Genomic DNA, 21,250 nt, shown 5'->3' on the forward strand with positions numbered 1-21,250 from the left:
GCATACGTAACATATAACCAAGCAATATTAAAATATAAGCAAAATGCTCAATTTAATTTACGCAAATTTGGCCACTCCAGATGTAAGTAATATTTACATCACTACTGCCAAGAAGAAAAACTCATCACCTCAAGGGTATAATCTACCTTATGATGCTCGGAATGAACAAGATCTAACCACGGACGTAAGAGTGTCGCTTTACATCGGAGATGGACACTGAAATAGAAATTAAATTCAAAGTAAGTGCTCAAAATGGCAGAGTCTCGTGCTGATAACGTGTTATAAAATAAAGACTACTAAGTAAATAAATCGAAGGCAAGTATAAGGAGAGATTGATATATTATTCAACTTCAAGCTGATGTACATAATGAACTAAAAATTCCTCTATTTATAGAAGAAATGAAGCAGTTGCGAGTTTTTTCCGGAAGCAGCTGCAAGGCTTTTCTTGAGCTGCTTGTAAGCTGTCTGCATGAGCCACTTGTAACATGCTTGTTTAATAAGAAGCTGCTGCAAATCATTTCATTAAGTTGCTTGCAATTTGCCTTCATCAGCTGCTTGTAGATAAACGTCAATGGAGTATTAAATGTATCTATAACGGAGTATTAAATGAACATCCACAATATAATTATTTTCATAACACAAATTATATTTTATTATTTTAGAGCTTATATTTTTTTGTTGATTTTTGTATTATAACACAAAAATATCTTGAATAAATTTTATATTATTTTTAAAATTTTGTTTTTATTCATACGAGGGTACATCCCTTTTGAAAAGAGCAGCAAGAAACCTAAACATCTTTCAGCTCTGAACCTTGCCGCTACCTACCTAGAGACAGAGACGAAGAAGATGGGGAAAGTATCATACATGAAGCTGAAAGGAAGCCAGAACTTGAGACTCCGTCTTTTACTAGCGACCCTTTCATCCAAATCGATTGTTATTGAGGATATTCGTTCTGAGGCTACTTGGCCTGGCCTTCGTCCTCACGAGGTCTCTTTCCTCCGCCTCCTTGAAAAAATCTGCGATGATTGTGTCGTTGAAATCAATGAAACTGGTAAAAATTATTCAGCCCCCCACCATACCATTTTTTGCGTATATCGTGTTCTAAAATTGATTCTTTGAACCTGTTGTGCTATTTTTGGGCAGGAACAAAACTAAAGTATAAACCAGGAATTATAATGGGAGGAAGGCATTTAGTTCATGATTGTGGTGTAAGTCGCTCCATCGGCTACTTTTTGGAACCGTTGATTGTGCTTGGTATGTTTGGGAAGAAACCACTCACCATTAGGCTCAAAGGTATGCCCTTTACCCTCTTTTATCCGCCAGGCAGTAACTTACTAATTTATATCCGGGAAATCATCACAATTTAGTCTAATTTGCAAAACAGTAGCAAGCAGAGTGTAACGCGTTCGTCTTGATTGAAAAGGGAAAGTCCAACTGTTCTTTGAGATGTACATGAGGTGTATTTGGTAAAACAATATTATGTTCTCCTTATACAAAAGAAAATATCTAGATTATGTTCTATGTGGAGTTCCTTGAGTTCGCTGGATATTGAAAATAACTCATTTCACAGGGTAACTAACAGCATTATCTTCTGTTTTATGTATCTTTTGCTCAGGAATGGATGTAATGATGACCCATTTAAAAGTGAATACATGTTGTGATATCAATTCAATTCCCATGATTTAAAATTCATGAAGCGTCATCAGCAGAAAAAAAGAATGTTCAGATGGCCATATTTTTTTTTTAATTTTGTTTACTCTTGTAAAGGATAGTGCATTAAAACTCGGGATAAGTATATGGAAGGAGATTAAGTACTAAGAGGACGCTTGAATTGAGGTATCATTTTATAGCTAAGATTTGTCCAAACTAACACTTAACTGGATTAATCAGTCTGGAATGTCGACTATGACATCTTATCTCTTTGTGTCAGTTTCATACCATAATTGCTACAATTTCTATCACATGTTTTCACAATTTTGCAACTAGGATGAGTTAAAGGGCAGTTTTGTGCTCCAAATTTTACCTTTGGCACTCCAATCCTCAGTGGCGTACGCATGAATTTTTGTAAGCGGTGTCACCTTAGACGTGAAAAAATAAATATAATATCATATTTTAAAAAACAACCAACAAAAAAAATTTCAAAGGAAGCAACAACGTCCCTCCAATTTAAAAATTGTATTGTGTTGGCCTCTTTAGTTATGACTTAGGATCCACTAATTCAGTGCTTTGATAACGTCTAACAGGTTAGCGGTTCAAATCATTGATTTCCTTGTAACTGAATGTGATAGTAAATGCCGCAATTATTTTAAGAATTTGGTTATTATCTCAAAGTTTGAAACAACATTTTCAGGGATAACAAATGATTCGAAGGACCCATCTATTGATACTTTTCGATCAACTACTTTGCCTATACTGAAGCAGTTCGGAGTCCCTGCAGAAGGATTGGACCTGAAAATTGAGAGTCGGGGAGTTGCTCCTAAAGGTGGTGGAGAAGTACTTCTTTCAGTTCCTATGGTTCCGAATAGTTTGAAAGTGAGTTTTTTCTCCTTCACTTCGTTGTTTTGTATTCTGCGGGCAGCCAAATGACAGTCAGTCAGAAAACTATAAATGATTCTTTTGACCAATTTTTTTGGCGACCGCTATTATACAGGCTATTAAATGGGTTGATGAAGGTCTGGTGAAGAGAATTAGAGGTGTTTCCTTTTCAACTAGGGTATCTGTTCAGTTTGAGAATACCATTATACATGCTGCTCGAGGAATCTTGAATCCTTTTCTTTCAGATGTTCACATCTTTACAGATCATAAAGCTGGAGCACAAGCTGGAATGTATGATCATTTTGTGGATATCTCGCACTTGCTGTCTTTTTATGTAGTAACCATCCAGAACATGTTTAATTTGGGCTCTGCTGACTATATCTGAATTGATTGCAGGTCACCTGGCTATGGAATTTCTCTAGTTGCAGAGACTACCTCTGGTTGTGTTATATCTGCTGATACTACAGTTTCTTATGCAAGAGGAGAAGATGATGCAGACTTAGAGGATGATAGGAAAGATCTGATCCCTGCTGAGGAAGTTGGTGAGCAAATTGCTTCTGCACTACTTACGGAAATTAAACAGGGGGGAGTAGTAGATTCAACACATCAGGTGTGTAGAACTTACTGACAACGTTAATCTCTTTATGAGTTCTAGCTGATCATACTTCCCTCAAGCTCCTCGTCTTACCAATCTCTTGGTTGTGTGTATATTAACAGGGACTGCTGTTTCTTCTATGTGCTTTGTGTCCAAAAGATGTTTCAGAAGTTCGGGTTGGGAAGCTGTCACCCTATGGAATAGAAGCACTAAGGCACATAAGAGACTTTTTGGATGTTAAGTTTGTCATGAAACCTGATGCCTCGACGGGAACTGTCACTATGATGTGTCTTGGCTCTGGATTTCAGAATTTATCCAGAAAAGTATCATGATAAAGATATAGCATAATGTGGTGGTTTAGAGTGACAGTTTGGATCGAATGGCTTCAATTCATCAATGGGTGGTTTTGACTTTAGAGTGAGAATTCAAGCACGATGTGTCACAGGCTCCAATTTTGATGTGGTCGCTAGTTGTAATGAGTGTGTGCTGTGAAAAGCAAGCATGAAATTTTGCAATGTAACCTTTATTAAATATTAACATTAATATTAATCCTTCGGTCTCATATCATGTGTCATGTTTCTCTTTTACATTCCCTTAAGAAAGAGATCGGACTATTCTACCCTTATTTATGTCTTAAGATATAATTTCTCTTCATTGAATCATCATCAACCCAGTAATCATCATTGAATATATTATTTTATTTACTCCATCTTCAAGAACAATTATTACTAAGTCTAAAAAAGGAAAAAATAATTAATTTTGTCTTTAACTTTTAAAATAACAAATAATTTGAGACAACTATTTTTAATAATCACGATTGTTAATATGAGACGGGGGAGTACTAATATTACATGAAATATTAAAAGGTCCTAGCATTTTACTTGTTTTCCTTTTAAATTGTCTATATTTGGTGGACTGTTATAAATCCTGCAAATGGATCCATCCACTTGCAACGATGGATGTCTTCCATAATATGTTTTGGATTGGTTATGTATCCATAACATGTTTTGGATTGGTTATGTATTAATAACAAGTTTTCGATTGGTTTTGTAACAATGAAATATTTCTATAAATATGAACCTATTTTCCACACTCTAAAACAAAGAAATAAATTCTCTCTTCTAATGTTATCATTCTCTTATATTATTAGTCCTAGTTAATTACGTAGTTCTTGCTATATTGCTTTTATTTTATAATACGTGATCAACACGAATCTCTAGCCAAATGATTCAATCAGCTCATCTAATCTTTTTCCTAAAGGAGCTAGTCTTCTTTCCGATTCAGGTATACATCAATTTGTTTATACAGTTTTATTAACTTTCTCATGTTTCTGACCTACAACTCAATGTTATAAGTAACTACATGCATGACCTGGAGTGAATATTATTATAATACTTATTTTTCCATGAAACTGAAAGAAAAGCAAATTTATGGTACATGTGCGTTTTCTATAGTCTCAAGCACAAAAGAGAAGTATGAGTATTTCAAATATATACGTGATGGTGTGTTGCAAAATTCTTGAAAATTTAATAAATTATTACGATTGATGTTAAGCAAGCAAAAAAATGAGATGTCAAATTCATGTATTGTAAAAATATACTACAGTTTACTGGCACATATATTACATGCATATATAATAATGATAACATCCTACGGTGATCAATTCCAAGGGTACTGTTTACTGATTCTTCAATTTTGCACAACGAGTATGTCATCGAAATTGGTACTACTCCTAAAGATATACTACTTCTTTAATCTCACAAGCAGTAGCCATATTGTTAAAGAGATTTTAAAAGATATGGTTAATGTTGTATTCTGGGCCGGGCCCGTGCCTAAATGGGCCAAACGGGCCGGGCTTAGCGGGCCTGGGCTCTGGCGGTCCCGGGCTTCGTGGGCTCAACGGGTAGAACCAGCCCGTGACGGGCCTAAGCCCATATGGTCCTGGACTAAACGGGCTGGGCTCGTGGGCTTAGCGGGCCTAACGGGCTTTTTTATTTCCGGGCTTTTTTTTTTTTTAATTTTTTTTGTTTAAGGTAATTTCTTGTAAACCATATCATGGCTATATAAAAAATATATATGTAGAAATCTAATTATTAAAGTGCTTGACGAAAAAGTAAAATAACAAAACAATAGTAAAACTAAATTGCCATGCATAATAATAAATTAATAAGAAAGTACAACATGAAGCATAAATACGTCTAATAATTTTAAAATAACACAAATTGTTGAAAAATCTTAAAGACGAATTTGCGGATAAATACCATCAACACAATACGTTATATGCCTCCTTAAAATGCCTGTGGTACACCCTGAACGAAAATTTAAGACTTCCACAGTTCTTGCACTTTAATATTTGGCCTTCTTCATTTTCTTCAAGCACTTCATAGTAATGCGAAACAAATAAGCGCACTCTTTCCGAACGAGGCATGATGTAACTTGAAAATTAAGATTGAGACTTCAAGTCTTGAAAATTGGAGATTGAGAGATTGAGAGAAATTTAGATTGAGAAATGAGTATTGAGTATTGGAATGAAGAAGAGGGAGGGGGGTATTTATAGTGTTAGAGAAGGTTAGTTTTGTAAATTGAAAAAAATGGCTATTTGTGCAATATGGCCGTTGGTGGTCATTGGGGGTGGGGCCCTCATTTTGAATTTTGAAAAATCTTGTTTTGTAGTATATATAGTATACTAGTATAGTATATATATATATTCTTGTAGTATATATTGTATGTTATGTATATATATTACCTTATATATTTTCTTGTAGTATATATTGTATGTTATGTATATATATTCCCTTATATATTTTCTTGTAGTATATATTGTATGTTATGTATATATATTCCCTTATATATTTTCTTGTAGTATATATTGTATGTTATGTATATATATTATAGCTTATAAACAATTGCAAGTTAAAGACAAAAAAATATTGCAAAAAGATATTTAAGGGCATGTCTTATAATTTTTATTACCAAAAATGGCATATCTTTCTTAGTTTTCCTCCCCCCCAAATGGAATGAGCACAAACTAATGTTGTTTCTAGGCGTTTAGGAGGTTGTCTATTAAAACTAGGGGTTTCTACAGGTGGGTCGGGCGGTACATCAGTTGGGTTATTAAAAGGACCAGTAGGTGTATCATCTAAATTCGGTTGGGTTTCATCTTCATCCTCATTTTCCTCATCATTTTCAAAGATAGTTTGATTAGGATAAAGAGCATTCATAGTTTCATCATCTAAATTTTCACCTGGTGCAACATTATGGCAAAATTGACTATCGGAAAATTGAAAACAGGGGTTATCACTATCAAGAATAATAGGAGCAGCAGGACGTCTACCAGGTCTGGGTCGGGGAGCCGGGGGAAGGGTAGTAGGTTGGCCACTACTTTCACCAGTTTTAGCTTTTCCCTTACCACCAAACATTTTTATCAAAGATGTCATATTAATTACAATTATGCAAACTAAAACACACAAAAATATATTCTTAAAACTTAAAAGTTAAAACGAGTTTACCGTATTGCCGAACAACTTCTTGAAAATTGAAAATCGTTGAAGACTTGAATACTTCAATTCACCAACTTCACAATTTTTCACGAAATTTCAACAATAAAATAAGCAATTATAGTAGAGAGATTGAGAGAGATTGATGAATTGGTGAGTAAAAATGAAAGAATGAGGGGGTATTTATAATTGAGAATTGGGAAAAGTGTAATTATATAAAGTTTGAGGTTAAAATAAAGTTTGGGGGCCAAATGGCTATTTTTGAAAGTTCCAAACGGTCAAAATTGCAGCCCAACGGCTACTTTTAAAATTTTTGACCGTTGTTATTTTTTTTTTTAAAAAAAAAAATTAAAAATAGCCGTTATAGGCCCATTAGGCCCGGTAAGACCGGCCCAGGCCCGCCAGCCGGTCCCGGGCTCGTGGGCTATTTAATGTGACCCGGCCCGCCACAGGCTTTTTGCACCATTAAGGACCGGCACACCAGGCCAGACCCGTTTAGCCTGTTAGGACCGCGGGCCCGGTCTAGTCCCGGTCCCAGCCCGACCCACCATACAACATTAGATATGGTACTTCCTAATCAAAAGATACATGCATTTAGTTTTCTTTAAGCACTATTATACAGAATCAACCAAAATTTACCAACATCATGTTTGTGTACACTGCTTTATAAACTTTAGTTATACATCTCTATAAAATAGTTATACATTATAAGTCTTATCATGACGAAAAATTATTTATGTGTATGTCTATGATAAGTGGTACTTAACAATTTTAAAGGCTCAAGAGCGAGTCCCAACGTATTATGGCCTGATATGCCTTTATATGGATAAGACTTTGATTTGAGTCCCAATACACCATATTGATGATGATTCTGAAAGAAGACAATATATTTATGATGGCCATATGAATTGGCACGGTCGTGGCAAGAAACGAAATAATAATCGTCATCATGGTAGTAATTATAAAAGGGAGAACAATAAGGGTTCTCAATATATCCTTCAAAAGGTGAAGGCAATGTTTACCATCAAATTGGTATGGAAAAATAATAAAGTCACGTCGCAATGATTATACTCCATTCCCTGAAGAGAATGTGACTTGTGATAAACATTTAGAATACAGACTCATTCCTTAAGGTGAATGTAGCAATATGTGTGTAATGAACAAAGACGTGTTGGATACATACCACAACAAACCTTTAAGGGAGGTTTAAGAGGAAGAAAGATAATGAATATTACTGTGGTTACATGAATATGTCTCGCGTACATGTGGTATGTCAAAAATATTTTGACATGCCTTATAAAAGGTTATTAAAGACCAAATTCAAGTAAGAAATAATTTTTCTTATGATGACTTTGACCATGACAATTTATTATACTATAACTTTCTTTGTGAAAGAGACATTCACCATATGAATGGTGTGACAAAAGATCTTGTAGTATAAAATTAATTAAGAGCTCCGGAAGAATTAATTTATTATTACCCGGATGAATAAAATTGTTCATGACATTTATATTGTAGTAAGTCTCAAAAGAAACTTTTTGAGTTTCAAATGTACAAGCCAAAGTGGTTGGCATATTGCGACTATAAATGAAAGGAAGGTTGAATATATTCTTATTACTATAATCATACCGGGTAAATATAAAAGGTTACCCGACTTTCCTTCTATTTATACTACACAAGTATAAGTATGATGATGCAATCACATGCCACATGTAAACTAGAGGTTTACTGAAACAAATATTAGTTGGCATGACTGGTAGGCCATCCCGGTTCAATTATGATGCGCAAATGATTGAGAATTCATTGGCATATATTGAAGAAATAGAATATTATTCAAGAATTCTCTTATGCTGCTTATTCTCATGATATACCAGCTAAAGTAGAGACTGAATCTCTTGATTTCTAGAACGAATAAAAGGTGATATATATATATATATGGACCTAGTCACATGCCATGCGGATCATTTACTATTATATGATTTTATTAGATGCATCTATTGTATAGTCACATGTGCGTTTGTTATCAACTTGCAATTTGATTTTTGTAAGGTTACTTGCTCAAATTATTAGAGCACAGTTCCAGAACGTAAATTATGATGATTTATCTTGATAATGCTGGTTTAAATCCAAGTTGGTTTAGTAGAAATTATATCCCTCCAACTATAGCTCACCAATTGGTTATGAGAATAAACTCCCAAAAATAAAATTTGGTATGAGATGTATTATTTAATATATAGCAGTACTTGTACGCATCTAGCCAATAAATTATTAATAAATTCTCCCCTATCACAATTGGTTTATGGTCAGGAACCAAATAAATCTCATCTAGAAATATGAATGTGCTGTATGATTTAATTGCTCCACCATAACTCATAAAGATGAGTCCATAAAGAATAATGGGGATATGTCTTGGTGATCTAACATTAGGGGGAGAAAATGTGCAACTGAAAAAATATTACATGACATGAATTAATTTGAGTACATCTAGATCCTCACACAAGAAAATATGAACTTGAAGTTCAAGTGATAATTCATTTGCAAAATATTGCTAGGCACATTTGTTGACCCAAAGCTAAAAATCATATTTCAGCTGCTAGTGCTCCAAAAAAAGGGATAAAGTCCATGAAGGACAGAGTCTATAGCACACATGAAGTATAATTGACTAATCGATTTCAAAAATAAAAGTTCTTGAAGAAGGAGAGGAGCAAATGATCAAGATGGTCATAATAAGGAGGCAGGTGCTCTATAAGAGCACCACGACATAACACTTTATAAGACCTCATAAAAGAGGCTCAGGTACCTGAAAATAATGAGATCTCGATAAGTTGTGTCTTTATTGAGTGATGATAGAACCGATATAAAATGATCATCGACGATATTATTGATATAATGTAGCGCTCAATATTAATATTGACGAGGATCTTGAGCTCAAATCTATCATAGAATGTGGACAGATAAATGATTGGCCAAAATAAAAATACACAATCAAGATTGACTTCACCTGAAAAAGGTGAAATTGGACATATAGTCTCAACACCTGAAAGTATAAAGCCCAGTGGAGGTAAACATATTTTCTTGTGCAAAAGTAAAATGCAAAATCAAGTCTATAGATATAAAGACAACTTGTGGCATAAGTTTTTTTCGTACATCCTGGCATTGATTATATAGAGACGTATTCTCCTGTGGTGGATGCAATCACATTCAGGTATCTTATCAGTCTAGCAATTCATGAAAAACTTGATATGCATCTTATGGATGTTGTCACGGCCTATTTATATGGCTTACTGTACAATGAAATTTTTATGAAAATTCCTGAAGGATTCAAAGTACCTGAAACATACAAAGCTTCCCGGGATACTTGTTCAATAAAGCTTCAGAAATCCTTGTATGGATTGAAGTAATCAGGGCGCATGTGGTATAATCGCCTCAACGAATACCTCTTGAAAGAAGGGTACAAGAATGACCCAATTTGTCCTTGTGTCTTTATAAAAAGATCTGGATCTGAATTTGTCATAATAGTTGTGAATGTTGATGAGTTGAATATCATTGGAACTCTTGAAAAGCTTCCAAAGGCAGTAGAATGCTTGAAGAAAGAATTTGAAATGAAAGATCTTGGAAAGACAAAATTTTGTCTTGGCATACAAATTGAGCATTTGAAAAATGGAATATTTATCCATCAATCAACGTACACCGAAAATATTTTGAAGCGCTTTTATATGGATAAAGCACATCCATTGAGTACCCCGATGGTTGTGAGATCGCTTGATATAAATAAAGATCCATTTCGTCCTCATAAAAATAATGAAGAACTTCTAGATACTGATGTGAGCACCTAATTTTTGACAATATTTAATTTTTTATCACTTCTTCTATGTAAATATTTTAGGGGTTTTAACCTACAATTTTTAGCTTTGTTATACTTTTTATTATAGGGTAAAAATACAAAATTTTAAAAAGTGAATTATTATTATTAGTATTATTTTTATTTTTATTTTTATTTTAAAATAATAAAAAAATTCCAAAAAATATTATTTTTTTTAATTTTCAGGAGTGATTTAAAAAATAAGAAAAAGGGAAGTATTGAATAAAAAATAAATAAAAGTAAAAGTAGGTGGAATTCTCTTTTAAAAAGTAAAAGAAAGTAAAAAATTTAAAAAATAAAAGTAAAGTTTTGTGGAAATTTTAAAAAAAAAAAGTAAAAGAAAGTTGGAATTAAAAAATAAATATAAAGGTATCTGAAAATTAAAAAAAAATTAAAGTAAAAGAAAGTAGAATTTTTAAAAGAAAATCAAAAGAAAGTGGATTGTTTTTTTAAGAAAAGTTAAATAAGTGGAATTCTCTTTTAAAAAGTAAACAAAAAGTGGGATTTTTAATAAGATAAAAGTAATTAAAGTTGGAATTTTAAAAATAAAGTAAAGAAATGTGGGATTTCTTTTTATAAAAAATAATAAAAGCAATTTGTAAGTGGGATTTCTTTTAATTAAAAAATAATAAAATAATAAAATATTTTTTAAAAAAGAAATCTGAAAAAATTTCGAAAATTTTGCTATAAATAGAAGAGAAAATTTGAGAAGAAAAAAAAGAAGAAGAGAGGGGGAGGAGAGAAATTTAGGTTGAAGGTTTTCATTAAATATTTCTTTCAACATTTCGGGCCTTGAATCTTGGGTTTGAAGAAGAGTTGATAGAGATTTTGTTGTTGCTGCTGTATTGACTCTTCAACTTTCAGATTTTATTCATTTGAATTCACTCTCTTGTAGGTATGTAATTCAAGCTCTTGAGTTAAAAAATATCGGAGCATCTTTATTGAAGTAGAAGTAAATTGATTTGGTTCTTTTGATAAAGTTTCTTTCGTATTGGATCTGTTCGCATGAATGATGTTTCTTTGATTGAGTGAATTGAGATTTGCAAATGTTAACGTTATTTTAGTATGTTCATGACTCTGTCTCGTTTTTGTTTTTTTTTCTTTATTTTATTTTTCTTGGCTCATGACTTGTAACTAGCAGGTATTATTTTGTTTATATTTAGATTTCAAGATCATGTAGCACCATGTTCATATTTTGAAATTTAAAGAAGTATGTGAAGTTGAACAATTTGTCAACGTTAAGATAAAAAAAATAGATTGCGTTAGTGGAATGATCTAATCTTCAATTTATGTTATTGACTGCATATTTTCTTAAATTAACCATGTGAAGATTCAACTTCTTCTTCTTCAAAATGGTACTGTAGAAGTTATAGTAGTGATACTACAACTTTCTCTTTAGCATATTGTTAAATAAATAAATTATTTTACGTGTTCTTTGTAATAATCAAGTTTAAAATGCATTTTTGTATGTCCATGTTTGTTTTGTTCCTTCTGGTTCATCCGAATAGTTCTCAGCATGATTTCTTTTTCTTTTTGTGCTCATATGGTCATTTAAGATTCATTATTTTGCTATAAAATTTTGTTAGTTTCTTTCTAGAATTTGAAATCGAAAGTCGGTCTTTTAAAGATGATATGGAGATGGACCCAAAGCTGGCACCTGTCTTTTGTTATTTTCACATAAATGTCAACTCCACCTTTCTGAATTGTAGTATGCTATAACAAAAGGCTCCAGTGATATACATGTAGCTAACCCATTTCTTTAGGTCTTTTGTACTTATCAATTATACCACTCCATCCACAATAAAACCTCAAAACGCATGACCCTCATTTAATTAATTTTAAATCCATAGAATTCGAGGCATGCTATTTAGCGTATTTTCTATGGCCCTCGCAAAGTTGAAAAAGGCGTAGTTGTTTTAGGCGCGTAGTTTAAAATTACCTTCCTAAACTCGGGTGTGCATTTCATGTGACCCAAATCCAAATCCCAACAACGTTAAATAAAATGTGTCGTGGACCGCGGGTGCATTTATGTGACGTGGTTCAAGACATATTTTAAATGACGTTGCAATCTTCCTAAAAAATGAATAAGAGCGGTTAATAAGTTAAAATTTAACCATAGGCTAAAACATGTATTAAAATCAGATAATAGGCCAATTATAACAGTTGAGCGACCGTGCTAGAACCACGGAACCAGGGAATGCCTAACACCTTCTCCCGGGTTAACAAAATTCCTTACCCGAATTTTTGTGTTCGCGGACTGTAAAACAGAGTCAATCTTTTCCTCAATTCGGGATTTGAACCAGTGACTTGGGACACCGTAAATTATCCCAAGTGGCGACTCTGAATTTTTAATAATAAATGAATCTCGTTTCGATTGTCACTTTAAGTTGGAAAAAACTCCCTTATACCCTTTCCGGGGTGTAGGAAAAAAAGAGGTGTGACAGCTCTGGCGACTCTGCTAGAGAAAAGAACCCAGAATCTCTGGTTCAGGGTTCAGAATTCGAGCTTAGTATAATTGTTATTATTTGGCTTTATTTATTATCTGATTTTATTACATGTTTGGGCCTAATGTGCTAAATGTTGCTTTTACCGCTTTGATATTATCTGAACTGTATATAAACTGCTACGAAACCCTTCTCTTCTCATCTTCGGGGATGTGCTCGCTGGTTGAGACTCCCTATTCTGTTAGTATCATATCTTGAAATAAGAAAGAGACTCGGATAAGTTACTAAGCCAGATGGCCTTTTGGTTCCCGGTACGTAGCCCCCTCCTCGGCTCGAGTTGTCCGCTCGGGTACACAAGTCTAGAACAAATACCCAGTTTTTGAACCTAGAATAACTCAGCCTCATGTCGGATTCCTAGTAAGAACGTTTGTTTGCATCATGTGCATTTGACTTTAGAGACTTAACACTGGGGTTGAGTCTGTCTAGGACAGGTGTACCTGAAATGAAAAGACCATCTTGATGCATCCTATGTGCTACATGTTGCATTTATTCAAGGGTAAAAGGGTCATTTGGAGGACCAATGATAGTTGAGGGCAAATAAAAAAAAGAGAGGGTGAAGTATGAGGATGAAGCGAGTAGGGCCCAATTATATTTTTGTTACATTTTATTAAGAAAAAAAGCATGGAAACTTCAAAAAGATTTTGCACTTTTTATCATTTTTTCAAAAATAAAAAATCAAAAAAAAAGGGAAAAAGAAAATAAAAAAGAAGAAGAGTTTACATGTTTCATCATTTTTCAAAAAAAAGAAAGAAGCAAAAGAAGAAACAAATATTTTCTCTATATTAGTTGTTATTTTTATTTCTTGCCCGTATCCAATTTGCCCGAACTACGCATACCTGATTCTCCTCTTTCGGGGCGTGATACGTAGGCAACCCACATAGGGTCCGGTCTTTCTAGTAAATCTTAGGTTCTTGGTTTTGCAGGGTCATAGCCAAATTTTGCACTTCTAGCCACCTTTTGGTCAAATAAGTCATTTTGCAAAAATAGCCTCAATCATGTCTTGCATGTGTCTTAGGGAATATTATTGTCTCACATAGTGCTAGTTTAAGTTTTCTCATACAGGTGTGGATCTACTTACTGGATTTTGAGCATGACAGATATCCCAGGATCATTGCATTCAGGAGCTGCTCGAGGAGCCATTTTATGTTTTTGAGTCAATTATTTTTGTTTTGTTTTCCAGTCTTGTATAGTAGTATTTAGTCTTTTAGGTGATGTTAGAGTTTTTAATAGTCAGGTTAAGTTTGCCGAGTCTTTTGTTATGGTATTTCTTATTTTATATGTGGAAATGTGTTACAAGTCGAAAATCCAGAAAAAAAAATTGCATTTTTGTTATAAGAAATAAAAAAAATTCTCCTTTGAGATTGTTTTTCCTTTAGGCAATTAATATCTAGGACTTAAAATAAATTATTTTTATATTTCTTCTACTATATTAGGACCAAAATTCAAAAAAAAGAGAATTTTCTTTTAGTACTTCTTTAAGGTATTAATTCCAAAATTCAAAAAGATTTTCTTTTGAGGTGTTTCTTGGGGAAATTAGTGAAAAATGAAAAAATATTCTTTTTATTTTTATTAGAACTTTAGGATATTGTACATAGAAAAAAAACATACTTTATCCTTTGTTTATCATTAGAAATTCTTCTTTAGGCAATCAAAATTGAAATCCAAAAAATATTTTGTTTTATCTTTTTCATTGCTTGTTTCGAAACCTTGCATCAGAATATCAAATGAAAATTCTAAATATTTTTCTATGGTTCACTCTTTAGATTTTCTTCCTAAAAAAAAGGAATAAAAAAATATCTTTCTCTTCTAGAGTTTTTTCTTAATAGAGTATTTGTTTCAAAGAAAAGAAAAAAAATCCGTTAAGCTTGAGTTTAAAATAGGTTATAGAACATTAAGTTTAGAAAATTCAAAAAAAAAAAAAGATTTGCTTCATTTATTTCTCTTTTCTCAGCAGAGTAGTCATTAAGGTAAAAGAAAAAGAAACAGAGAACGTCAGTTTGTTTCCTTTATTCCCGATTTTTCAGAACTAAGCAAAGATCTGATTCATGCGGCGTCATGATACGTAGGCAACCTAAATAGGGTTCGATCGAATCATTTTTTTACTGTTAAAAGAAAAAAAAAAGGAAAAAAAATGGTGAAATTATGGGATGTAAGAAATGAGAAGGAAGAAAAAAAGCGATAATAAGAAAGAAAAAAAGGGAAAGAAAATGAGTGAGATAAGAAGTGCGAGGAAAGAAAAGAAAAGAGAAGATTCAAATGGACAAATTGGGATGATGCCAAGTGACCTTATGACCCTCGAAGTCATTCTAGAACTATTAATTGTTGCTAGGTGCATTGCACGCAATGTGATATTTTTGCTGTTAAATGCCCTAACGCTGCCAGGATGACCCCATTTTGTTCCTTTTGATATCTTCATAGCAGAAAGGTGGTTGATTTGTGGTCCTCGAAGTAGTAACTCCTCTCCACAACATAAAGTCAAAAGGCAATGGCAGACAACAACAAAACTGAGTTGGTTGATACAGGTGCCCAAAAACAATTGGTTGAACAGGACAATGAGTTGGTTGAAGAGGTGAGGATGTTAAGACAACACATAGCGGGCATGTATCAGGCTTGGATGACTGGGAAGGCACCACCCCCGTCACCACCTAGCTTCCTAAATACTACCCTTACCCAAACACCGGTCACAGTGCCAGATGATCCTCCATACTCTCCAAATCCACCCGTTTATCATGGCTTTCCCAACCACCCTAGTAGCTCCATCACTCATCTTCCAATTACTTTTCCCAAAAATTGCCCTCCGGCCTTATTCACCATCCCCAATAATGAACACCCACTCAAAGCTCATGATGCCCAATATTACCCCTCAGAGGTTGCCCACAAGGTTCCCAACTCATACAAGCAGGGTCCGCGGGATGGGCCTCATGTTGTAAATGAAGAGTTCACAGGAAGAAAAGGGCGAGACGGGATGCCCAGGAGGCTGAAAGGCATAGAACAGTCCCTAAAGAACAAGAAAGGAATGAGAGACCAGGGTAGCATGTCTTACAAAGAATTGTCTATGTCCCCCGACGTTCGTTTGCCTGCGGGGTTTAAAGTGCCAAAGTTTAACTTGTATGATGGGTGTGGGGATCCGGTAGCCCATTTGAGGGATTATTGTAGTGAAATGAGAAGTGTTGACGAGAAAGATGATTTGTTGATGACGTACTTCAGTGAGAGCCTGACTAGGGCAGCTTTGGAATGGCATAATCGTCAAGATGTTGGTAAGTGACCTACATTGGGTGACATGGCTCAAGATTTTGTTCGATACTTTTAATATAGATCAGGTGTTACCCCAGACCACTCCTCCCTATCTAAAATGGAAAAGAAGTCAGAGGAAAGCTTTAGGGAGTTAGGGCTCAGGTGGAGGGAGCAAGCGGCTCGAGTCAATATCCCGATTGGTGAAGAAGAAATGGTTGAGCTTTTCCTACAAGCCTAGGGGCCCACCTACTTCAGTCATTTGATCCCGACCATGGGGAAGCCTTTCAATGATATGTTAAAACTGGGGGAGCTAGTAGAAGAGGGAATCAAGTCATGCAAAATCATGAGTTGTTCGAAAAACATTCAGAACATCCCAGTAAGCTTGGGTGGAAGAAAGAGAAACAGAAAAGATGATTCGATGGGCTTTCTCGATCAACACTTCCAGCCTCGACATCGTCCCCGTGGATATCCTTGTGCGCCAGATGATCCTCCCTAATGCCACTTCTCTCCACGGAACTCCCAAAATCGTACATCACTTTCCCAGTACCCAGCTCCACAAAATGCCTATCCACCCCCACGAGCCTACCGAAAACCCCTGAATCAGGTTTCTGGCCCAATCAAACATTTAAGAATGAGAGGTTGCTGAAAAAAGAAAAGGCTTTCACCCCTATTGGAGAATCATATGCCAGTTTGTTCCAAAAGTTGAAGCAATTGGACATGTTGAAGTCGATTCATATAAAAATGCCAAACCCTCTGTCAAAGAAGTTTGATTTTTCTCAAAGGTGCGCATATTGCTCAGATGCCCCGGGGCATGACATAGAGAAGTGTTGGAATCTGAAGAATGCGATTTAGAAGCTTATTGATGCAGGCGACATTGTCGTACAAAATCCAGATGCAGCAGACACTAGCTAAAGTCCATCGTCTGTGCATAATGAGACACATATGGTGGGTATGGTTTATTTTGAAAAGGAATGTGAGAATTCTTCTGGGAGCTTCGGAGGTCCACGTGCTACTAAGCTTTCAGTGCTATCAGAGGTTGATCTTAAGAACGAGCCAGCAAAGGGAACCCAAAAGCAATTTGTTAAGAACAATGTGATGGAAATCTGTGAATGTCCTAGTAATATTGATGCGGAATTCAGTGGCTAAGATGCCGAGCTTGACAATTGGAGAGATGCTCCTTTCTTGGTTAGCCAGGGAGGAGTTTTGGTGGTTTATTTTGTTGTCATTTTTGTTGTCCGAGTTATTTCAGGGTTGTAAGCCAGACATTATCTTGTGGCTCAAACCCTTCTATCGTTTTATTTTGCCTAGTTTGTTTAGTCATAGTAGCCCGTCTAGCATCGTCTAAGTTTGTTCTAGGTTTGTGTCCCTAGTTTAGTTTGTTTGTTTTGTTGTTCAATCCCTTTCACCATCTGTCTAATGCAATTTTCTGTTTTCTGTAATTTCTAGTCATTTTCATTTAGTTCTTTTTCTTTTTATAGTTCTTTTCTTGATTGACTCTAGTGACATGACATGTATGCGTAATTCTCGGCCTGATCTTAAAAAGTCAGTTTAGTCATAAAGCAATGAATGAAACAATTTTGAAGATGACAGGGGCACTTGGTGGAAATAAGAATAGATTTGGACACTTTGAGATCATTTGAAACCCGAACCATGTAAAACTAGGGAAGATAGAACAAAAAGAAATACTATTGAAACGCATCATGCCGCATCAGGTCGAAGCTAAAGGCAAGTTTGCCCCAAATTAGAAGGGGCCGTTAATGAGAGTGAGAGTGTTATCCAATGGTGCTTTGTATATAACAAATGTAGAAGCGAATGTGTGGGTACGATCATCAAGTCTGCCGCAACCAAAAGATGTTACGAATGTTTTCCTTGGTTTGTTTAATTATGTTGTTTGTACTTTGCATGTTTTGAAGGTTGGAATGATAAAGACATTTTGTTCTGCTATCTAAACATTTTATCCCTCGTCACCCCTTTTGAGCCTTATTTATTTTCTTTCATACCCCTCTTTCAGAATCAGTAGCGAATATCAGAAACACAAGCATGAAAGACAAGAAAAGGAAGAAAGAAAAAGAGAAAGAAAAGGAAAGAGAAAGAAAGAAAGAAAGAAAAAGAAAAAAAGAAGAAAAAAGAAGAAGAAAAAGAATAAAAAGAAAAAGAGAAAAAAAGAGAGAAGAAAGAGAAAAGAAAAAAAAACAACAACAACAAAGTAATTTCTATGACATGAACTACATTCGACCTGATTCCTTTTAAGGATATGTAGGCAGCCTCACGGTTCGGTCTCATCAAAATAAAAATCCAAAAGTCCCCAAGCAAAGAAACTGGGGCAGAAGTTGTGTTTGCAGTAAGAAATCTGATTCCAAAAGTTGTAATTTTAAACCCATGTCGAAATTGTTTTGAGCCTTTGATACCCTTTCTTTCTAACCCTATCCAAAAGCCCACATTACGGTCCAAAGAAAGACCTTCCGACCAGTGTTCGAGAGATGCCAAGTCGAGCAAATAGAGGTGATTCATATCAGGGTAACACTCTGGTCCAAGCAGGAAAAGTAATGAAAATGAGAGAGTCTTATCGGTGAAAACCCTCATAGACATCGTAAGGCAACGAGAGTTGAGAGAAATAAAAATGAGAGAGTCTTATTGGTGAAAACCTTCACGGGCACCTTGAGGCGACGAAAGTTGAGAGAAAAAAATCAAATGAGAGAGGCTTGATGGTGAAAACCCTTTGGGCACTACAAGTCGAATAAGGATTGTAAATCAGATTGGATAATCAGAGCATTGAAGCCCAGTTTCACGACTTAGAGGGTACAACAATAGTTGAACATCAGACTTGCTTGACAGAATAGGCCACATGTGCATGTCATGGTCGTTAGAGTTGGTATCCAATCTGATAGGTTTCTCCTTTGTAATTTTCTTGTTAGGAATCATCTCTTTCCCTTGTCCTTTACTCTGTTTCTTTTGTCGTGTTTTCTGAGTCTGTTTGGTCAAAACAAGTGAGAAATGACTTCAAAATTTTCCACCAGCTTTCCAAGTGCACAAAATGAGATCTGGCTAGCACATCAAAGCATCATAAGTCAGGAAAGAACAACAAGCGCACTGAGTTGGTAACAATCAACATGCGTTAGGATCCATGTGAAATACAAGGGACAAAAAAGGTGGTAAACCAGTGACAAACAAGATCTTCCATGCATAAATCAAAGCTATCATGGCAAGTGATGGAGCAATAGACCTCAAGACCAATGCAAGTGATTTAAATCAGGAAAGAACAACGTGCGCATTGAAGTTGGTAACAATCAATATACCGTGGGGATCATGTGAAACACAAAGGTTTGGTAGATGTCGATTCATGAGCAATGCAACAGATAGAAAGTATTGGGTCTGAACGGATCAGAGGTATTTTCTATGATAAGGGTGACAGAGAAAGTAGCCAGTCAATAAACAGGCAAGGTCTTTCAAGTTGAAACCAAAGTTATCATAGGAAGTGAAGGATCAATCGCCCTCAAAGTCAATGCCACAAACCAACCACCATATTTATAAACTCACAAGTTTTCTTTGTTTGAAACAGGGACAAAAATTGTGTCCAAATCAAAGCTTGGAAGTTTGATTTTTTTCAAGTGTCATGCCAAAATTTTGCCAGCCCAAAGGCAGTTTGAGAATGGGAAAGGAAAATTTGTTCGATCTGTAGGAACCCTCCATGAGGAAAAGCATGGTTCATAGGCAAAGAATTTTGTTCGTTCTGCAGAGATCCTCCAGAAAGAAAGCATGGCTCAGGTAAGTTCATTCTCGGCTTTTCAGGACCCTCCTGGACAATGGGATTTAGTTCTAAGACCTTCATAGAAAATAAGATTTAGCATAAGTTTTACCTTTAGGAAATTAGATTTAGATTTGAAATTGTCACTCTTAAGGTGAGATTTATTTTGAAATTTTCAGGACCCTCCTGGAAAATGGGACCTAGTTTAAAATTCAAAATAATCATGAGTAGCAAGATCTAGTATAAATGTACCCCAAAAGAATATAAGTTGGCTTTAAAGCTTTTATTGTTAGGATAGGATTTAATTTGCAATTTTCAGGACCCTCCTGGAAAATGGGACCTAGTTGAAAAATCGAAACAATCATAAGTAGCAAAATCTAGCATAAATGTATCCCAAGGAATATAAGTTGGTTTCAAAGTTTGCATGTTTGAGATATGATTCAATTAGGAGTTTTCAGGACCCTCCTGAATAATGGGACCTAACTTTAAGATTTCCATTAACAAGGTTTAGCATAAGTTTTGTTGTATGGTAATATAATTTAGCCGTAAAATTGTCACTCTTAAGATAAGACTTGATTTTTGATTGTCAGGACCCTCCTAGATAATAGGACGTAGTTTAAAACTGGCTTGCATAACAAGATTTAGTAGAAGTAACACCTTTAGAAGATATAACTTAGATTTAAAATTATCGTTTAGTTAAGAGTTGTCAGGACCCTCCTAGATAATGGGGAGTAGTTTAAGACCCTCTTAGATAACAAGATTTAGCGGAAGTCATACCTTTAAAAGATAGAGCTTAGACTTAAAATTGTCGTTTAGTTAAGAGTTGTCAGGACCCCCTGGATAATGGGACCTAACTTTCAAATTCTTAGAAATATGATTCAGTTTAACACTCACAGATGCGCCCAGCTACCAAACTGGGCCAGAAAATTTTCTTTTGTTTTGTCTATTTTTGTTGAAATCAGGTGCCTATCTGAAGAACAGGGAGAGCAACACGGATGTTAAAGATAAGAGCGTGACCAAGTACTAGCAATCAGGCGTCCACCTGGAGAACAAGGAACAACAGTTGAAGTATCAGCAATCAGGCGTCCACCTGGAGAACAAGGAAAAGCAGTTGAAGATTCAGTAATCAGGCGTCCACCTGGATAACAAGGAACAACAATTCAAGTTTCAGCAATCAAGCGCCCACCTGGAGAGCAAGGGAATACAATTCAAGTTTCAGCAATCATGCGCCCACCTGGAGAGCAAGGAAGTACAGTTCAGGTTTCAGCTTTCAAG

The 21,250-nt window shown here is 35.1% G+C and overlaps 1 protein-coding gene across 1 annotated transcript; it reads left to right on the forward strand.

The window, feature by feature from the left end:
* The first annotated feature begins 761 nt into the window (after positions 1-761).
* LOC107816483 (putative RNA 3'-terminal phosphate cyclase-like protein) lies at positions 762-3,695 on the forward strand. Its single transcript, XM_016642206.2, has 6 exons — positions 762-1,054; positions 1,147-1,296; positions 2,354-2,535; positions 2,654-2,829; positions 2,935-3,148; positions 3,256-3,695. The coding sequence occupies exons 1-6, from the start codon at positions 850-852 to the stop codon at positions 3,463-3,465; spliced, it is 1,137 nt and encodes a 378-aa protein (XP_016497692.1). The 5' UTR covers positions 762-849; the 3' UTR covers positions 3,466-3,695.
* The last annotated feature ends 17,555 nt before the right edge of the window (positions 3,696-21,250 follow it).

This window comes from Nicotiana tabacum, chromosome 3 (genome assembly GCF_000715075.1).
Source record: "Nicotiana tabacum cultivar K326 chromosome 3, ASM71507v2, whole genome shotgun sequence".
NCBI lineage: Eukaryota > Viridiplantae > Streptophyta > Magnoliopsida > Solanales > Solanaceae > Nicotiana > Nicotiana tabacum.